Source organism: Bos indicus x Bos taurus, chromosome 6, assembly GCF_003369695.1.
Source record: "Bos indicus x Bos taurus breed Angus x Brahman F1 hybrid chromosome 6, Bos_hybrid_MaternalHap_v2.0, whole genome shotgun sequence".
NCBI lineage: Eukaryota > Metazoa > Chordata > Mammalia > Artiodactyla > Bovidae > Bos > Bos indicus x Bos taurus.
The window spans coordinates 19,447,456-19,468,334 of record NC_040081.1 but is presented as its reverse complement, the minus strand read 5'-3'; the positions used below and the strand labels follow the sequence as shown (position 1 = coordinate 19,468,334).

The 20,879-nt window shown below is 43.7% G+C and overlaps 1 protein-coding gene across 5 annotated transcripts in view; it reads left to right on the top strand.

The window, feature by feature from the left end:
* Positions 1-11,438: 11,438 nt before the first annotated feature.
* NPNT (nephronectin) overlaps positions 11,439-20,879 on the top strand; it is a 96,615-nt gene continuing 87,174 nt past the window's right edge. For 3 of the 5 annotated variants that reach the window (XM_027543901.1, XM_027543899.1, XM_027543900.1), the window contains exons 1-2: positions 11,439-11,709; positions 13,914-14,014. In XM_027543901.1, the coding sequence (XP_027399702.1) occupies positions 11,639-11,709; positions 13,914-14,014 (172 nt within the window). In that variant the 5' untranslated portion in view covers positions 11,439-11,638. The remainder of the gene's footprint in view (positions 11,710-13,913; positions 14,015-20,879) is intronic. The other 2 variants (XM_027543903.1, XM_027543898.1) reach the window with 1 other exon arrangement.

The following is a 20,879-nucleotide window of genomic DNA, read 5'->3' as shown; positions in this document are numbered from 1 at the left end:
AGCTCATCCTGGGGTTACTTTTGATGAGTAAAAAAGATGGACTCACTACCATACAAAAGGCAACAGCATGGTGACCATAATCTTTTTTATAGGTTTTGTAGGGGTTTGTTTTGTTTGTTTTTAGAAAACAAAACCAAATTAAATGACTCCGAGGGATGAGGCCCGCCTGAAAGGCTGGATAGGACATAGCTATGACACAGTACGACACACACAAGAGTTAGGCAGTAGATACCTGTTCAAAATAAAATCTCTCTCTGAGACTATAAAGAAACGAGCTGCTTGCGCCAAGGGTTGACACGAGCCGAGAAAACATCTCCCGCCTGATGGGGAGCATTTGGTGCTGCTCTTAGAAACCAAACCTGGGTATCAAACCCAGTCAGTGTTTTCGTTGCCTTCTTTTGAGTTGGTATGTTCCACTTTCATCTTTAATTCATTAAAATAATAAACTCTTTATGTCTCTAGTCCAGGTGAATCCCTCCTTATCTGGAAGCATTAGTTGGCTAGACTGTTGGCAGAATTCATACCTGTTGTTGAAAGATAGGAGCCTCTGCTTCCAGCCTCTATGAGAGTAAGAGACAGGAAATCCCTGTGGCAAAAAAAAAAAAAAAAAAAAGACGTGTTCATAAGAATGCAGAAATGGTCCAGCATTCCTTTCTATCTCAGATGCTGTGTCAAGAGACAGAGGTGCAGGCCCTCCAAAGCTTTATATTCAGATAAAGTATGAGCATGGATGGTGGTCCAGATCATTAATAATGGAATTATATTAATACTTCCTAGGTTAGGCTTACTTTTCCTAACAGCAACTCTTCACTGAAGGTTTTCTCCGTACTAGGGATGGTAATGATGGCATTGTGTTTTCACAGTAACTCTGCAAGACACATGTTGGTTGTTTTATATTCTTTAATGAGATAGTCAGGAAGAAACAAGGTTTATTATACTCACAGGTCCTAGAGGCAGGAGGCACACCAAGCAAGGCCAATGGGAAAAAACAGGGTGGTTAGAAGGCAGAAGACAGGAGTTGGGGTGGGGGAAGCACTTAGGCTATTTTATTGAGGTGATCATGCAAAAGGCAAGGCAGGGCAGGGTAAACAGTTTAGGACTGGCAAGTTGGAATATTGTGTGTTGGCTCTGACCTGTAGAGTGATCCCTAGTTCCTGGCACCTGGCCCTGGGATAATTAAAGCAGAGGAATATTGCCTCTGGGGTGGATTGAATATGCACCAGATAGAAGAGATAGGGCTCTGGAAAGGTTAGTTTGCATATCAAAGTCATGCTCCAGGCTGGGCCATTTGCCATCTGTAAGAATCAGCTCGACCAGGGAGGGGCAGTCTCTCTGCAGCCAGAATGGTTTCTTATGATGTCAAAACATCATAATATACAGGAAATTATGTATACACAATACAGTATTCCTTTATAATAGAAGAGGAAACTGAGGTTCAGAGAGGTCCAGTTAGAGCTCAACTGGTATTTATCAGAGTAAAATTAAACTTGAAGCCTGAACAACCATCAGGTGCTATCCTGCATTAATTTTTCCTTAAGTAAAGTTCTTCCAAGCCACAGTATTTCCAGATATGTATTTAAACAAACAAGACAATACTGCTAGAGTGATTTGATTTTTTTGATGGATTATTTTGTAAATTAGTACATTGTAGTTAATATGCACATTTACCAGAGTTGAAGACACGGTAATTAAAAACATTCATCAAGCAATACTTTCAGTTGTTCAATTTTCACAAATTTATATTTCATCTTATTTGCACTGGGGGGTAGGGCTTTCTCATTCAGTAGACCATATAGCTTGTCGGTGTATTGTATGGTGTTTTGTTTTCTCCAGCCAGGACATGCGTGAGTCACTTCAGTCGTGTCCAGCTCTTTGTGACCCCATGGAGTGTAGCCCACCAGGCTCCTCTGTCCATGGGATTCTCCAGGCAAGAATACTGGAGTGGGATGCCCTGCCCACCTCCAAGGGATCTTCCCAACCCAGGGATCGAACCCACATCCCTTACATGTCCTGCATTAGCAGGTGGGTTCTTTATCATCTGGGACAGACAAGTAAACATGGTCTTCGCTCATTTACGTTTCACATAAGGAACTTCCCAACAAAGAGCTGTGAGGTCTTGGAGTTGTATTCACACCTTCATTTAGAAAAACTTATTCTATGGGAGACAGATTTTATTGTTTGAATGGGGGGGGTGCAAAAGTGAACTGTTACAAAGAATGTGAACTATATATATTACAAGTAAGCTAAAACAATTCAAAATTTAAAGAATTTCTGGAGAACATAACTTAGTGTTAGAAGCAGGGAAAAAGCAATTTTTGATGGGAAATCCTAAAACAACAATTAAGCTACAGCTTTTAGATCAAACCTAAATCTTAATAGTTGGGAGACTATATTTTTATCTTTTTACTTATTGAACTTATTTTGGCCTTGTTTCTTTCCAAAATGAACTTGGAGAAAACCCTCAAGAAATGATAATATAAAATAAGGGTAATAAAAGAAAACTCTATTTCTTCCTACTCACAATACTTCTGACACCAAATGTGTGGGCTTTCCATGCCAAGCAGTTCTCCAATTCTCTGTGACACCAGCTGGGTGCCCTGCAATTTAATTCATTATGACACTAACTACCCAGAGTTAGCAAAAACTCCACAAGTTAAGGGCTCAGTCCCATAAGACTGTCCCCACTTCAGACGCTTGTCACTTGTCCTAGCTTGTCACTGGAACTTCTGACTGGCTATAAACCAGAGGTTCCCATGACTCTCTCCTTGAGTTTAATACTTTGCTAGAATGGCTCATAGAACTCAAAGAAATACTTTACTTACCATCACCAGTTTATTATAAGGGATATAGCTCAGGAACAGCCAAGTGGAGATACAAGGGCAACATACGTATCAAAAGCGGGGTAGCTTCATGCCCTCTCCAGATCACTACCCTCCTGGTATATGGATGCCTTCAACAATCTGGAATCATTCTGAACCCCACTCCTTTTAAGCCTTTATGGAGACTTCCTTATGTAGCCATGGCTGATTAAATCTTTAGCCATTAACTCAGTCTCCAGCATTCTCCCCTCCTCAGAGATCTCAGGATGGGGCTGAAAGTTCCAACCATCTAATCACATGGTTGGTTTCTCTAGCAACCAGCCCCCATCCTAAGGTATCTAGAGTTCCATAGAGAATCACCTCACTAACTTAAACACAAGTATGATCAAAATGGGGTTTCCTTGGTGGCTTAGCGATGAAGAAAACGCCTGCCATCGCAGGAGACACGGGTTCAATCCCTGGGTTGGGAAGATCCCCTGGAAAAGGAAATGGCAACCTACTCCAGTATTCTTGCCTGGAAAATCCCATGGACAGAGGGACCTGGCGGGCTACAGTCCATGAGTTTGTAAGAGTTGGACACAACTTAGGGTCTAAACAACAACGTGGTCAAAAGGGACTTATCGTGAATAACAAAAGACACTCCACTCACCCTTAATTATTCAGGTGATTACAAAGGTTTTAGAAGCTCTGTGCCAGGAACCAGAACAAAGACTAAATATACATTTATTACATTGAACCCAGGTCTCCCACATTGCAGGCGGATTCTTTACCATCTGAGCCACCAGGGAAGCCCATCATATCACAGCATGTTAGGAAATAAAACAGAAAGAGAAAACTGGGACTAGTGAATGAAAGAAATGAGCACACACGCTAATCCACTCCAAGAGTTTAAATAACTCAAGGCAGAATTTAACTCTGAGCTTTGTAGTAGACACTTTAAAATTGTATTTATATAATTTATATAAAAAATATATATAATTTTATAATAATTACATATTACATATCATATATATCATATAATATATTGTATAGTAATAAATACATATATAATTTATTTATATTCCATGTTTACATGAAAATTTTAATCATCCATAATTTAAAGTAAATACATTAAACACAACTGCCACATAAAATTTAAATTATTGAGGAAAATTAATGGTAAAATTATAAACCCTCTCTTTTAAAAAATTTTAATGGATTTATTTTTTAGAGCAGTTTTAGATTCACAGCGAAACTGAAAGGAGGGTTCAGAGATTTTCCATACACCCCCTTCCCCTCCTCATTATCAATGTCCCCCATCAAAGTGGTACATTTGTCACAGTCAGTGCACCTACATTAATACATAATCGCCCAAAGTCCATAGTTTACACTAAGGTTCACTCTTGGTGTTGTACATTCTGTGGGTTTCAAAAAATGTATAATGGCATTTTCCCCACAATCATCATATGATACAGAATAGTTCCACTGCCCTAAACATTCTCTGTGCTCTGTTCATCATCCCCTTCTCCTTGTCAACACTGATCTTTTTACTGTCTCCATAGTTTTCTGGAACCCACTTTTAAAAAGGAAACTTGATACAGTAAGTATTCATCAGAAAATAGAAGACAAAATTTTCTCCAAAGAAACATGTTTATTGGCCTGAAATTCTGTAAGAAATTAACTACTTTAAGGGATGGAGACAGATATATCAGATAACATCCATGACAATCTTCCAGAAAGTACAGGTGGAGATCTTATTTAGCTATATCCTATAATAAACTCATTAAAGCTGTAAACCCAATTTAGAAAGAGTCTTCCAGGTTCCAGGTTAAATTCCAAGAGACTAACTTGATTGAGTTAATGTTTGGGTAAACCACAGGGGTTGTTAGATAGCACACCCCCTACCTAGACTGGCTTCTATAAATATCATTTAAGAAGGATTTCTATAAGCACCGAAGTTTTGCCTAAAGAATGGTCTTCCATGTTGTTTGAGAACAGAGCCATGCTTTAGAGACCAGAAGAGTAGGTTGATATTTTAGTAGCAAAGGTGAAAAGCTTAACTAGTACTTCCCCCATGTGGCAGTGAGATGCAAGAGGATTTTAGGCAACTGAATTTGCTCAAATACTTTGATAAAAGCTAAACTGAGATTAGAGATTCACAACATAGCATTATCAGAGCTGGTTTAGGCATAGAAAATGTTAAGGCAAGTGTTTGAAGATGCCTGTCTTGGTCATAAAAGAAAATCTTAGAGAAGCATTTAATTCCCAGTAGTAAAACCTTCCCTTGAGTTGAGTCAGTGTTTGTTGAGTACTTACTACATGTACCAGCTGCTTGATTAGGTATTATATACAGTTTACCTAATTTAATTGGGTGAGTTATATATTAAGAATTCCCAAGTAGATATATTGGCCCGCTGTATGATGAAAATCATTGACTAAGTGAATTTTGGAGAATGATTTCCAAGTATAATGATTTTTCAGTGATGTCATAGTTAAATGTTAGGCTTCCTTTCTGGCAGTAGTTAAATACAAAGTTCACTGATTTCTTGAGGCAAAGGCAATGCTAGGTGTTAGATGAAAAGTTTTCATTTTCCTCCTTGGCACACTGGAAAAATATTCATTCCAAATTCTCTCGCAGTTAAGTTGGAGCCATGTAACTGGGTAGTAGCCAGTGGAGTGCCACAACCCCCAGAAATGATTGCCTGGGCTCTCTCTCTCCCTTGGCCTTATGGCTACAGGAGGAGAACTCCGGAAAGACAGAACCGCAGGACAGAAGGAGCCCAGATCCCTGAAGAGCCACTTGTAAAGGACCACTTAGGAAAACTGTCCAACCTTCATTAAATCTGTGCACAAATGAAAGGAATTTAATTCTGTTAAGCCAAAGAGATTGTGAGTAACGTGTTAAAGGAGCTGGCTAGTGTTACCCCTCCTGGTTTTGTGATACTAAAAATGTATTGACAGCACAGAAGAATCTTTCTATTTTATACACAAAAACATGAATAAAATTTTTTGAAATTTGCATCAGATCATGCCCAGGTGGTGCAGTGGTAAAGAATCCACCTGCCAATGCAGAAAACATAAGAGATGTGGGTCCAGTCCCTGGGTCATGAAGATCCCCTGGAGTAGGAAATGGCAACTCACTCCAGTATTATGATACAAATTTAAAAGAGTTGAAAGTTAGGAAACTTAACATGACTATTTCATAACTCTTGAAACTTCTTTCTAATTTGTTGGTGAGCCATTCATGCCTATTTCAGTTCTTCTGGTGATGTTTAAAATAGAACCGAAGGCCCATCAAACAGTCTTCCATTGTCACTGCAGAATTATTTGAAGATGGATGAGAATTATTGGCACTAAAGACAGTGGTCCCTCCATATCGACAGGGGACTGGTTTCAGGACCCCCATGGAGACCGAACTCCACAGATGCTCAAGACCCTCAAATAAAAGATTGTGGTCCAGTATATGGCCCACATCTGCAGATTCAACCAATGGTGATCCATCTTTGGTTCCATCTCTCGTGACAATTCCATTGGCCTAATGTCCAAGGCCTCTGCAAGGGACATGCCCAGTTAGAAGAAGCACTGAACTCAGGTCGGTCCAATGCTATGCATCAGGCATAGGTGGTTCTCCTTGTCTAAATGCAGTTTACCAATCAGGGGTCCATTTTTACCAGCAACATGGTTCACAAATCACTTTATCAGGTTGCCAGGGGAACAGTGCTAAAAAGTTAGCATAAGGTCAAATTCTCATGCAGAAGGGGAAAGGATTTTGTTAGCCCTTTACCCACATAAAGGTTTCTGTCAACTTGATTGCAATGGATTCTTTCAGTATATTCCTGGACTGTACTTGCTAATCATTTATTTAGGGCTTTTGCATTGATAGTCATATCTGTATATGTGTGTATATTTGTGCACATATGAAAACACTTTTTCTGGGTGTAGATATCAATGACTTCTCGGGAATAATTTGTAAGTGTTTCTTTTTTGATGCTTTAAAAGAATTTACATAGTATTGGGATTCTCTCTTCTTTGAAGAGGTGGTATGCTACAGTTATGGTATTAACTATACAGCTGCTGTTTGTAGGCTGGAAAGCTTATGACACATGTCATTTTGTAAAATCATTACTTATGCTCACTTGGAAGGTACAGTATATATCCAGATAAAGGGGATATCATTTTAAAAAATGAAAATCTTTGTATATGTGCTGCTCCTTGTTGCTTTTATAAGGTATCTTAAGAAAGAGGTGGGCTCAGGCAAGGACTAGCTGTTTTTGCAAGCAGAAATGGCAGGAAATGAGAATGTCCAGAAATTTCAGGCCTCCCAGGGTTGAAAAAGACAACTGCTTTTATGTCCTGAACATTAATATAAATATAGGGATCCACGCCTTGTGGTGAGGATCAGGGTAAGGGTGTCACCTTCCCAAACAACCCTATTATTTAAGCTAGCCTCAAGGTGGCCTCCATTAAGATGAAAGAGTTAAGTATGGACACAAGGAAGCAAAGAAATAAAGCAGGCTTAAGAACTAGGACTAGAAAAGACTTTGGTTATGGTTATCTGCACAAGGAACTGACTGGAAACAATTAGAAGCCTATTAGGGTTTTAAGGAAATCTTAAAGCCACAGAAACCTTAATTCTGGCCTGAAAATGTGCTATCTCTATTTAGCTCCTTTAAAGAAACAGTCAGGCCTTCAAATCTGTATCAGTAGAAAAAGAACTGACAATGATGTACAGCCCCAAGGAAAGTATCTGCTCCAACAGTCATTTCTGACATGGTTCATGGATCAGGTAGTAGAAGCAGGGGTGACCTGACTGTCTGACCAAGGCCCTCTCTCCATGGCCAGAGCAGTGCATCGCCATAATTCTTGCTCAGCTGGGAGTCAAGACTGCTGTGAATGAGCAGCTGTGTGCTCCTCATCCTTCTCTTTTCCTAAAAAGAGAACTGCTCTATAGGAGTTTTTGAAGCAGTAATCCTGTCCCTAAGCACCGCTGCATATGGGACAGGAGGAGCAATAAACTGCTGAATGTCTTGCATGACACTGACAATGAGAAGCTGATAGATAAAACACATTTTCTCTTTCCTGTGACCCACAACCCCTTTATCCCAACGCTGCTCAAATGTCATCTTCCAGAGGTGCTGGTAGCTCAGCTGGTAAAGAATCCGCCTGCAAGGCAGGAGACCCCAGTTTGATTCCTGGCTCAGGAAGATCCGCTGGAGAAGGGATAGGCTACCCACTCCAGTATTCTTGGGCTTCCCTGGTGGCTCAGCTGGTAAAGAATGCAGGAGACAAGAGTTCGATCCCTGGTTGGGAAGATCCCCTGGAGAAGGGAATGGCGACCCCCACCAGTATTCTGGCCTGGAGAATTCCATGGACTGTATGGTCCATGGGGTCACAAAGAGTCGGACACTGAGTGATTTTCACTTCACTTCACTTGAGAGGCGACCTAAAATCACAGCCCATCTTTCTACTACCTACCCTTCCTTGAGTCTCTACACCTTTACCTTCTCTCCATAGCACCTATTGTCTTGCTCCCCAACTGCAATGTAAACTCTTTCTGGGTACAACTTTGTCTTGTTGCTGAAGTCCTAGCACATAGACATGGTTAATACATGGTAGGGTCTCAGTAAATATTTACTGGGGGAGAAAAAGACTCAATAATTAAGAGCTTCTGATTTCCGGGTGGGGGAAGCTGTGTTCACTTGGTTCTATTTTGCTGTTGATCTGTGTCACATTGTGACCAGTAAAGATTATGATTTTTGTGCAAGGATATTGAGATTACTCCTTCCAAGGTGGCATTATCCCGTGTGAAACCTAACCAAAATGTCATCCTACTGGAAAAATACAGATACTGCAAAAAGCAGTATGCAAAAAGTTCAGTATGTTTCTTGTTTGTTTTTAAGACTGAGATAGCAATATGTCACTCCCATGGGAACCCCGCTTCTTTTTTGGAATGGGCACTGGTGGTCCTAACTGCATCAGGCTACCCGATTAGACCTTGCAATTCTTTTAGAACCCCCTCTGCTCCATGATTCAACAAAGAATGATATAATTAACTACAGCTGACTTGAAGGAGAGGCTAACGATCACCAAGCAGAAGTCAATCCAGCCCGTGCCAGGTACTGTGCTGGGCACAAGGAATATAGTGACACTGCTCTTGCCCTCCTGCTGGTTAGTGTCTTGGGGAAACCTCAATGTGGTAGAGAGGCAGTTCCACCAGTGCTTTAAGAGTTACTCTAGGGGACTCGAAGGGCTGTAGAAACACAAGCTACAGGAGTCTCAGCCAAGTGAAAAAGTACACGGGCTTCCTTCCTGGGTAAGTGTCAGCTAAGCTTGGACCCAAAGGGTAAGTGGAAAGTGTGTCTGTATGAAGGAGGGAGATGCTGAGTCACTTTGCTGTACACCTGAAACTAACACAACAATGTCAATCAACTATATTCCAATGTAAAAAATAAAAAAAAAGAAGGAATATGAATGGAGTGTTTTCTAGGTCAAAGAAAAGATACAAAAAAAAAAAAAGAGGCAAACAGAGGGGGTATTACAATCTTACTCCAGCTATCCATCCTGTTTTCACCTACTACTCATCCTCCTTTCCTTCCAACTCCAGTTTCTAGCCTGTCGGTTAGCCCCTTTCTCTCTAATCATCCATTGCTCAACCCAGGAACCTATAAAACAAAGAAAATGACTAAGGAGCAGCCACTGAAACCTGGAACCAAGCCTACATTACACTTAAAAATTTTTATTTTCTGCAGAAAAAATATTTTTAATACTACATTTTTGGAGTTCATTAGAAAGATCTGAAATGGATGACACCAAGCTGTTTGCCTAAAATAATTTCCCAAGCCCAAAATGGCATGGATGTTTCCTGAGATTAAAATAGAAACTTGTTTTGCTAACAGAAAACAACTTGGAAATCAAAGAGTCATTTAAGTTGAAACCATTATTTTTCCTTTTCTTGCAGAAAATGCCTGCGTTTAAACACACTAAGAAATCAGGATAGTGAGGTCACTCTGCCACAAAATTTTCCATAAAAAATTTAAAGTTGGAGAAATCTCAAAAAGAAAATAAAGATCGGGGTAAAGTTTGTAACGTAGCAAACTCAGTCAATAAACATTTATGAGCATGAATGAAACATACCGTTTCACTACATGAAACACACCGAACAAAGAAACTTGCCCTTGTAGAGTCTGCATTCTAGCAGGAAGAAGACGGGCAAAATAAGACATAAGCAAATTATATAGGAAACAGATGGCACAGTGGTAAAGAATCTGCCTGCCAACGCAGGAGACCCAAGAGAGGCAGGGTCGATCCCTGGGTCGGGAAGAGCCCCTGGAGGAGGAAATGGCAACCCACTCCTGTCTTCTTCCCTGGGAAATTCCATGGACAGAGGAGCCTGGGAAGCTACAGTCCATGGCATCGCACAGTCGGACAGGATTGAGCACACAGGCACAGGAAACTAGAGGATGAGTGGTTTGCAGAAAAGACAAAGGAGAACTGGCAGGGGACATCAGGAGGGGACAGGTTGCATTTTTAAATAGGGTGGTCAAGACTGGTCACCTAGAAGAGGTGACATAGAGTAAAGACAAGGGAGGGTGAGAACCACACAGAGAAGAACTCTCTGTGTTCAGGTGGAAGTGACCGTCAATGGCCTGAGGCAGGAACGCCTGAGTGTGGAAGAAAGGCATGGGCAACCACGGATTAGAGGAAGGGAGGGCATAGGCTGTTAGTTAGGTCGGAGAGGTATGGGATGCCAGATCAGTGCCCCGGGAAGTCATTCCGGGTTGGGTGTGGGATGAGAGGTGACTTGATCCTACTGATGCTTTAACATGAATTTTAGTATAATCATTGCGTGTTTATATTTGAACACAGCCCTTCTACAATACATTTCACTCAGCAGTAACAGAGCAATAATTGCTCAAAATGGTTCTCTAAATGATCTCCGAGGATCAGGCACCACAAGACTTAAGAAGTAACTGCTCTCCCTCTCTGGCGGGCATGTGCCCCTGAAGGGGTAGCCGCTGCTATCCTCCTACTGTGCTCAGTTGAGCTGGCGGAGACGGAAACAGTCTGCACCTCTCTTCAAAACTCGAAGACGCCAAGCATTTCGTTCGGTTGGTTACAAATTTTTTAAAAACCCTGCCTCTGCCAGCTCTGCGGGAGAAGCAAACTCCCAGAGTTTGCCTTCGCTAATTTGTCCAAGTCGTGCTGCGGTTTCGCTTAAATGCAGACACAGCTCAGCTCTGGCCCCACAAACCTCTCATCTTGGACTTCGCCCTCCGGTGAAAGCTACGGCTCGCCCCTGCGGTCCCCACCTGTTCGGAAGGAACCCGCGGAGCGCGCACCTACGCCCGGGGCCCCTTTCCTCCCCGGCTCAGACTTTCCTGCTGAGCACCCTGCTCTCCCTGGTCCAGGCCGGGCTGGCAACTTTTCTCCCAGCCTGGCGATCGCCCGGCTTGGCTGGTCCCCAAGAGACTCTGCCTTCCTGCAGTGCCCCCGCCCCCGAGCTTCCCGCCGAAGGGCCGGGCGCCCTCCACCCCTCACCCGGGGACCCGAGGGCGGCGAGCCGAGCGCACGCGCGCCCCCCGCCCCTGCGCCCCTCCCCGCAGGCGGCGCGGCTTCCCGGGCAGCGCCTCCCCTCGCGGGGAGGGAGCCGGAGGGGCTCGGGACTCCGCAAGCAGACCTGCTCCGGCTGCGTGCCGCGCGGCTCTCCTCCGAGAGGGGCAGCAGTAACCTCGGCGCCCGCAGCTCCTCGGGGGAGCCGAGCACGCCTCTTCTGCGCCCCCAGCACCCGCCACCTGCTCCCCGCTTGCAGCTGAGCCTCCGCCCGGGACTCGCCGCCCGAGATGGATTTCCTTCTGGCGCTGTTGCTCGGGTCCTCGCTCTACCTGCAGGCGGCCGCGGAGTTCGACGGGAGGTAAGTCGCCCCCCGGGGACCCTCTCTTGCTCTATCCAGCGCTAATTTCACACCGCCCTGGAGTCCCATCTCTCTGCTCTCGGGCCAGAAACGGGGCCACCGCACGGCCTCGGCGGGAGGAGAGCCGTCGAGCAGCCGTCTCCACCCGTGGCTGCCCAAGGCCTAGAGGGCGCGCCCCCTGCGCGTCCGGGAACCCGGGGAGGCTGCGCTGCGGGGTGGGCCGCCGAGCCCTAGTCGGGGCTGCGGGAGAAGGGAGGTGGAGCCCGGCATCTGGGCTTTGAGGGCGCGGGTTAGCTGCCCCACAGGCGGTGACGTGCGGGACATCCCTTGGGTGGGAAATTCTTGCTTTAGACAGCTCTGCAGTGGGGAAACTTCCAGGTGGTCCGGGCCACATCCCGCCTGGGGGCTGTCACGATGACTCACACAAAGGGTAGGGAGAGGAAGCTACTGTGTTTCCAGAGGGAGACCCGTTTGCTTCCCGACTTGGTTTCCTTGGTGGGAGGGAGGACTCAAAATAAGGACCGAGAGGCCGGGGGGAGGACGCTGCGCGCGCGTGTGTGGGTGCCTGTACGCACACACAGCTCCCGAGACCTCGGGCGAGCCTGACTGCTGCGTGCTCTGACAGGTCCCAACAACCCCAGGCTCTGCTCCGCTCCCCTGTCACTCAGCCGCTCCTCCTACCGCAGAGCGAGGAGCCCTCGCCCCGGCTGCCAGATCGGCTCCCGAGTGTGTGCGTGCATGCGTGTGTGTGTGTGTGTGTGTCGCGAGGGCGTGCTTGGTTACTCCACCTCGGTGCTATTACAGACCAGACTTGCCCCGAGTGCCCATCGCTGCTGCTTAAGCAGAAAACAGGCAGCAGGAGCCAGGAGAGATTTTTAACTTGGGTCCCACCGCCACCCAGTCAGCCCTCATGCAATGACCCTCACCCCCGCCCCCGCGCAGCCCGAGAGACTGCCGCACCTGTTTTACCTGCAGTCTTGGAACGAATCAATTCCACGATTGATTGGCTTTCTTGTGCCTGGAAGGAACGGAGGGGAGCCAGTGGAGCGCTGGAGAGAAAAAGCGCAGCCGCTTGTTTATCACCTGGTCTCAGGAAATGTAAAGTTCGGGGTTATTTGTCCTTTGGGCTCGGGGGCAGAAGCGGGAGATGAAGGCAAGGGGAATGAAAAGATTAGTAAAGTTAAAAAAAAAAAAAAAAGTGGGTAGCGACCAGAGGCTGTTTTATTTTATTAAAGCAATGATTTCCTCACATTCGGATATCCTGTGCGTTTCTTGCACACATATTTGCAGCAAGAAATAATCAGATGACTATGCATAGATTTTCATGTAGTCTTAAAAATATCTAAAACAGACGATTAAAATATTGATCCTCTGGTGGAGGGGGTGGCGAGGAGAGTCGTCGAGGTAGGTGTGAATCTAAACAAGGAACCGATGTACCAAATAAGGTGTCAAAGTGGAATCTGGTTGGTAAATCGGATCCTGAAATCCAGTGTTTGCTTTAGTCCTTATTTATGTTAGAGAGGACGGTAACACGAATTGTTGATGCAGGAAGGAAAGTTTCAAACTACAAGGACACTTGAGATGTTAGCTACACTTTAAACTCTCCTTGGTTTAATTTAGTCTTCTTTCTCCAGTACGTTTTTTTTTTCTGAAACCTTTTTTTGCAGAAGAGTCATATCCCAAAAAGAGTTTTGTTCCATTTGATTTTGAGAAACCTCCCCTCTTTCTGCCCCTTCCCACAGGTACCCCCTTATACAAGGCAGACTTTTTTTTTTTTTCCTGCTTTGACATGTTTGATTTAATACTTTTCAGTTTACCATGAATCAGCCAAAACTGGCCTTCCCCTCAGTAACAGGTGTGGGCCTTTGAGGAATCTGTTTTATTTCAAACTTCAGAAACCATCCTGTGAGTGGCAGACTTGAGAATTCTTCATTTTAGCTGGTGCTATTTCCCTATAAGAAAGGATCTTCCCCTCCTTTTTCCCCTCAATTCTTGCGCTGTTGTATATATGTCTGTCTGATGTTTGAAATTAGATCATAGCAGAACCATTTCTCTGAAGGTGTTCTGTTGTTTAATTTCTTCAGGCATGAAAAGGATTCCTAGAAAATTGTTGGGTGCTATTAAAAAGTTTTTCTAAAGTACTGAGAAAATTATTTTTGATTTCAAGAGTGTCTTTATTTAATTTGCATCTTTTTGTTTGGTAGGTGGCCCAGGCAAATAGTGTCATCCATTGGCCTGTGTCGTTACGGTGGGAGGATTGACTGCTGCTGGGGCTGGGCCCGCCGGCCCTGGGGACAGTGTCAGCGTGAGTATCAGCCGGGGACGCCAGCATCTGTGGGGGGCGGGCTGTCCACTGTCAGTCATGGCTTCACTGTGCACATCGGAGGGCTCCTTACTGAGCAAGGCTTCCTGGTGTGGTTCTGACGTGGGAGTTGCCCCTGACCTCTTACTCTGCCCCCTTCCAACCGGAATCCCCCCTACTAAAGTAAGGTGCCAGTTTTGTTATTCCCAGAGGTACCTAAGACGCCCATTTTAGCATTTGTCCTAGGGATCTCCAGCTCTTGTTTTCCCATCAGGCTTACTCTTTGCTGTGGGCTGTGAGATGGGGGTAAGATAATGAGTCTAGACTGTATTTACACTAAATAAACTCTGAACCTTACAGCACTTGTAAATTCCTTGCCATAGCTGTTGTATAAAGTGGCCTATTTGTAAATCTTTTTTTTTTTTTTTTTGAAGTGAGATTGTATTGACTGGATTCTAAATGGACCACCCAGTATAATCAAATAGCACTTAAAAAAAATCATTTTGAAGTTCTATGAGTAGTCAACATCATGTAATAAGTGCCAAATCAGAACACTGATTTTTTTTACCTTTTCCATAATCACAAATGGATATTTTACTGGTAGAAATCAGAGCCACACCCCAGAAGTTTGAGAAATTCATTCCCACTTTTTTATCTACATCTTAAAATTTTATCTTTCCCAATTGCCCTAACAAAAAAATTCACAAAACATTCAAGTAAATTTCTGTCATATCTTTGGATCCCTAGATTGGTATGTCTGGTTAGATGGTGGAACTGAGTTGATTTCGATGTATTCCATTGTTTTTAACAGTAATTAAAAAGGGGCTTAGAGAAATATGGAAGGGTGGTTAAAAAGGCTGGAGTTGCAAAGGGAGGAGCCTGCCTTAGAGAAGGGTTGGCGAGGTGAGGAATCAGGTAAATTTCAGTTTGGAAAGCTAGGCATTTCTTAGTTATTTCAGTCTTTGGGGATGTCTGCCCCTAACTTTGTGAAAGAGGGAGAGTAACAGCCCTGGGATGACGTCTGTGGTTAGGGAGGAAAAGGGAAAGGGGACTCATGGTTGTTTGCCCGTTCCTTGCAAGCCACTGGGTCAGACTTGTTGCACAGCTGGGTCACTGCTGCGTTTATTAAAGGCAGATGGTGGTAACTCCAGTTTTTGGTAAACAAAAGAACCAGGTAAAGCTTCTGTGCCCCTACTGGTTGGTCTGTTCCACGTTGTTTTTAAGGGAAGATGGTCAGAGAGAAGAATGGTACCTGATGGACTGTAGTCTATGGTGCCATTTATGCCACTGGGGCAGAGGTGTTTGCACAGCTGGAGGCCACAGGTGTGGAATGTGAAGCTCAGTCAGGTGTTGTTAAGCGAAAGGTGAAGAGAGGACTCTTCCCTTGACCCAGTCAATATACACACCTCTCCTGAATAAAAGATAAGTAGCTTCTTGGCAGGAAGGAAGGTAGTTTCCACCTCCTTCATTGCCTTTGTTTTCTGAACACCGCCAAAGCGAGTGTTGCAGCACTGTGGGGTGTGCACAGGCCCCCAGCCCCACCCAGGACAAGGCTGCCTGGCAGAGCGCACTGGAGTGCACCTCCCATGAAGGCAGCGTGCCAGGGCAGTCGGCAGAGGCAAGTGGGAGGATATTTGCACTCTGCCAGCTGTGCTTAAAGAATTTTGAGGAGAAAACTCTCTTAGAGGTTCATCAACTGTGGAATTCCCCCAGAAAGAGCTGTTTTATGTCTCTTTATCTTGGAATTAAATTTGCTCTGATACACACTGCCTTGGCAGTTCTGAATTTGAATGAGTTTAAAGACCTTTGAAGAGTCCAGTGGTATGACAAAATCTAAACATCCAAGTGATTGCCTGGCATTTCATTTTCTGTGCAGTAGTTTTCCCAGCAGATACGGGACACTCTAATTTTCTGTACCTTCATTTTGTTTCTGAAAGACCGCATAAGCAGTCAAATATAGTATTTGATAGTATTTATCTTTTCTTTCTTGCATTGGATCCGAGGAAGCTGCAACGTGGCATGAGTTAGTTATTGAAATGGTGATAAATGCGTTAAGGTGATCCTTCACAAATCCCAGTTTATCTTAGATTTGATGAAAATTTGAGAGGCAGCATAATGGAGGAAATGTGGACTCTGGAGCTAGACTCCCTGGGTTTAAACTAGTTCCACCTCCTATTAGCTGTGTGACCTTTAACAGATCATTCAGTCCCTCTCTGCTCTGTTTTGCTCATCTCTAAAATGGATCTAAAATAGTACAATACCTCCTAGGACCGTAACAGAGTTGAAGTAAATTATCATTTGTAAAGCATAGAAAACTACTCCAGGTATACCCTATTATGTGTGTCTGGTGAAATTAAATATAAAGGAATGCTGGTGTTGACACAGTGTTGTGGGATGGGTCCTTATGTGCCATTAGACTCTTTGTTCTTTATACCGCCTATGTTTTTTAAAAAATGGTTCTGAGATTCTCTTTGTTGCAGTAAAATACAATGCCTTCAGAAAGAGCCAGATGGATCTTTACCGATGGATGCTTCCTTGCCTGTGTTTTATTTTTGCAGAATCTCAGATGGTCCCAGCATCTTTTACCAGTTCAGAGATCCCTCTGTCTTTGTTTTGCTATAAACAGGTAGAGGAATGTGCATGTTGGGGGTGAGTCTGCTCAAAGTGGGAGTGAACAGCACCAAAAAGAGGCTTGTCGGGGACAGAAGGAAAACTCCTGATGGGTTTTAAAGAAAGCTTTTGTGAAATTTAAACCCTTGTGACTATATTTATTCGAGGAAAAGAGACTTGCTATTCTTTAACAGTTACATCTGGTAATGGATTACCTATAAAAATTCCGAACAGCTGCTGGGAAATTTAATGTGAAAAATGTTTTTGCCTTTCTGACCCTTGTATAATCTCAGAGTCCCTTTCCCATGAGGAGCGTTCTCCCTTCCTCAACAAGGTGCCCTGGGTCTCGTTTTTCTGAATGATTCACTTTGAAATTTTCCTTCAAATCAGCCCAGCAAAGCAAAAGGGAGAAATTCCCTCCTGCGTACAGTACCTCCCAATTTATCCCTTAGGAAAGGTGTAAGTTGGGGGAGATCTCACAGGCTAGAGCACTGACCCTGTGATGTCTGTTCCATTTGGTTGAGCACATGTGAGATGTTTTGACTCAATATTTATGTGAGTCGAGTATATGTATTTACCCAAAAGATTTTTGTATTTCACTGAAATACAATGAAGTGAAGTGTATACAATGAAGTGAAAATGTATTTCATTTTCACTTGTTGCCCACCTTTTCATGGACGATTCACCTGGCATGGGGCTTTCATTGCTCAGCCTGCAAGTCCAGCCACAGTTCCGCCAGACCTCCCGTCCTTTCCTCTGGGACTAAGAAAGGAGGGACCAGAGATGCTCCCCAGCAGGCACAGGAACCATCCTGCATCCTGCCCATGCCACCCAACAGTTCCACCTGGCCGGGGAAAGCACGCCCTGTTCCAGAAATAGGCAGGTTACGTTTTCACTGCGCTTTCAGAGGTCATACCTGTATCTTCCTTCTATCCTTTGACTCTTTGTTTCGTATTCTTGACTCAAGCGGATCTCTACATGTTGAGGATTCAGAATTGGAGTTTCTAATTACCTGTCTTGGACTTTACCTTTATTGACTATTGATATAACTCTGGACTGGAAAAGGGAGGTTTCCTAGTATGTTTGCAGCACACCGGATGGGTCTATGTTTACAGAACGCAGCACGTTAATCACTCAGAGGATCACAAACTACTTGTTACTTGCTCTGTAGTTATTCTGCTTCACTTCCTTAACTTCCCCATCGTGTTAATGAGACATTTCAATTACTTTAACAATTTCTCTGCTCCTAACAAGTGGAGATCTCAGTAATAAAGATTTCTCGGTGTTTCTCTGATTTTAAAAAGCCATGCATGCCGTGGAAACAGTTCTTAACTAAAAGCACAAGACAATTTGAGACGACTGAGTGGAGTTCTGACGTTTGCACCTGATTGGTGATTTAACATTTCTCAGCGGCACTTTCCCAGTTTACCAGTGGATTCTAAGGTGCCCTGCAGCTCTAAATCCCACCTGAGAACTTACTTTTTTTTTTAAAGTATACAGGACCTAGACATTGCATTTCTGTATGGTTGTTTCTCTGTTTCCTGGGAGGTTTGGCTCTCTCTGTGGCTGTAACAATAGTGTTTCTGTCGAAAGCACTTTGTAAAGGTGTGAAGAAAAATTCAAAATGCAACTAGTTCTAGTTTTCAACAAAGCTATTAAGTTTCTGAGTTCTTTGGCTGTCCTTGAGCAATTATTCTTAAGACCAGGAAAAACTGTAGGAATTTTGTTATGTTTCTTTGGAGATTTTGGTGAGAAATAAAACCCACACCTAAAGTTTGATTTTACTTTACTAGTTCTAAACCTCATTTCCTCCTACCGTCCCCCACCCCGAAGTTAGTAAAGGCTGCTGCTGCTGCTGCTAAGTCGCTTCAGTCGTGTCTGACTCTGTGCGACCCCATAGATGGCAGCCCACCAGGCTCCCCCATCCCTGGGATTCTCCAGGTAAGAACACCGGAGTGGGTTGCCATTTCCTTCTCCAATGCATGAAAGTGAAAAGTGAAAGTGTAGTCACTCAGTCATGTCCAACTCTTAGCGACCCCATAGACTGCAGCCTACCAGGCTCCTCCATCCATGGGATTTTCCAGGCAAGAGTACTGGAGTGGGGTGCCATTGCCTTCTCCTAGTAAAGGCTACAACTGTACAATTGCCATGTAAAGTGAAAATTCTGGATTCTTAAAAGTGCTTGATAAACTTACAGGTTAGTTCAAGGACTAACTCAAGGACTGAGAAACAGTAATTCATTCTGAAACTGTTTTGGAGTTGTACCTCCAATAATTTCATTTGGATAATATGCGTTATGGCTAATGATCGTGGATCACTAGAAAGAATGATGAGGAAATTATTGAATGTATTATTGCTGTATGTCAAATGAAATGGTTATTAGTTGAAGCAGAAAATTTTAATACAGTAAATGAAACACTTAAAATTCATATTTTATTCCTCATTCACATCTGGTTTCAGAAATCCAGCCTCATAAAAGGAACATGATTTGTTCATTTTCGCTCCCTATGTTAGTCATTGATTTCATGTCCCTAGTCACAAAATACATAGATTACACCCTTCTTGGATTATTTGGATTTTGAATCCTTTTTTAAAATAAGAGTAAACGAGAAATACCGGAAGTGATTTTGAAGGCCACCTCTAGTGTTCCCACACTGTTCCTAGTGAGTGCCTTTCCCTTAGTAGTGAACAGCTATGGCAGCCTGCACTGGACATGAATCAGCGTTTTATGGATGAAGCAGTTTTCTATACCCATACAACTGTATGCATCCCACCAGGAGTGGCTGGGAATCTCAAGGCGGGCTGTGCTGCTCAGAGCCGTGTTGAAGACTGCCAGCAGGTCCTGGGCCAGCTTAATGGAGTTGAGCATGCTTCACTGTCTTAATGTTTTTCAGCTTCCTCCTCTAATCTTGGGGTGAGAATGCAAAATGTCATGGTTTATTTTTGGAGGTAGGAATAAATGCTAGACTGTGGACCATCTTATAACTACTTTCAGCGCTCAATCTGAATTTCCACATCCTTAGGAAGTAGTCTTCAAGATAAACCAAACCACCCACTTTCCATGAAAAGGTTATTTAAGAATGGCATGTACTTTGGGTAACTTCAAGTGGTCCTGGAATGTAGATTCCACACCAAAATCAACGCTGAAGAAGTTTGACTCTTTCGCATAGGTAGTTTTGGAGGATGAGTCTTCTTGCAAGTCAAGGTTCAGAGAAATTACCTTGTTCGTTCATTCTTTCCCTTGATTAGAACTGATCTTTATATCTTACTATTGAGAGCTACTAATTTCCTTAGAGGGCTTCCCAGGTGGTGCTAGTGGTAAAGAACCTGCCTGCCAATGCGGGAGACATAAGAGACGGGGGTTTCATCCCAGGGTCAAGAAGATCCCCTAGAGGAGGGTATGGCAACCCACTCCAGTATTCATGCCTGGAGAATCCCCTGGACACAGCCTGCAGGCCGCAGTCCGCAGGGTTGCACAAAGTCGGACCCGACTGAAGCAACTTAGCATGCTCCTAAGATCCCCATTTCAGTTAATCTGGGCGGGTCTTAACGTTTATAGACCAGAAATGTTAGCACTTCTCAGCCTGGGATATCAGGTCAAGTGAAAGGAAGCACTTTAGTGGCTGGAAGTTCAGCTGCTTCGTCTGCCCTCAAATACCTGCCACATGGAGATGCTGCCTGAAAGCATATGCACCTCTGGTCCCAAGGAGCCGCTTCGGGCCCAGAAACGACACTGTTTCCTCCTTCGAAATTTTTTAATAAGCTTTGAAAAATGTAGGTGTACTCCTCACCCTCCCCTCCTGTGGCAATTGTAATGGTGGTTTTCAGATGTAGAGTTCGTGTTATCTGCATTTTCAGTCAATTGAACCAACCGCATGCATTTAAAATGACAATCCAGAGATGCTGAGTGATTCTGCAGTTTCCTTCTGTGAATAATGGAATATATCCACAGGGGAGGTGAAAGGGAAGAGGAGGAGCATTCTTAGCCTTAATTCTCATTACTTCCCACTCCCCTAACTATAGTGGATATTTTTGTCTCTCTCTCAGCAATTTTGTGCAGGTTTAAAATTTTTTCCCACTAATTTTTTTAAAAAATATATTTTATTTTATAAGAGTGTGTTCAGGTCCTTAAATACCCCTTGTTAAACAATATTACCAGGTTTTTGTATACTTTTCAGAAATATCTTACATATTTGTGGGCAAATTCCTGTGTATCTCCACGCCTACCTCTTTGATGCAAATGAAAGCATGCTATATA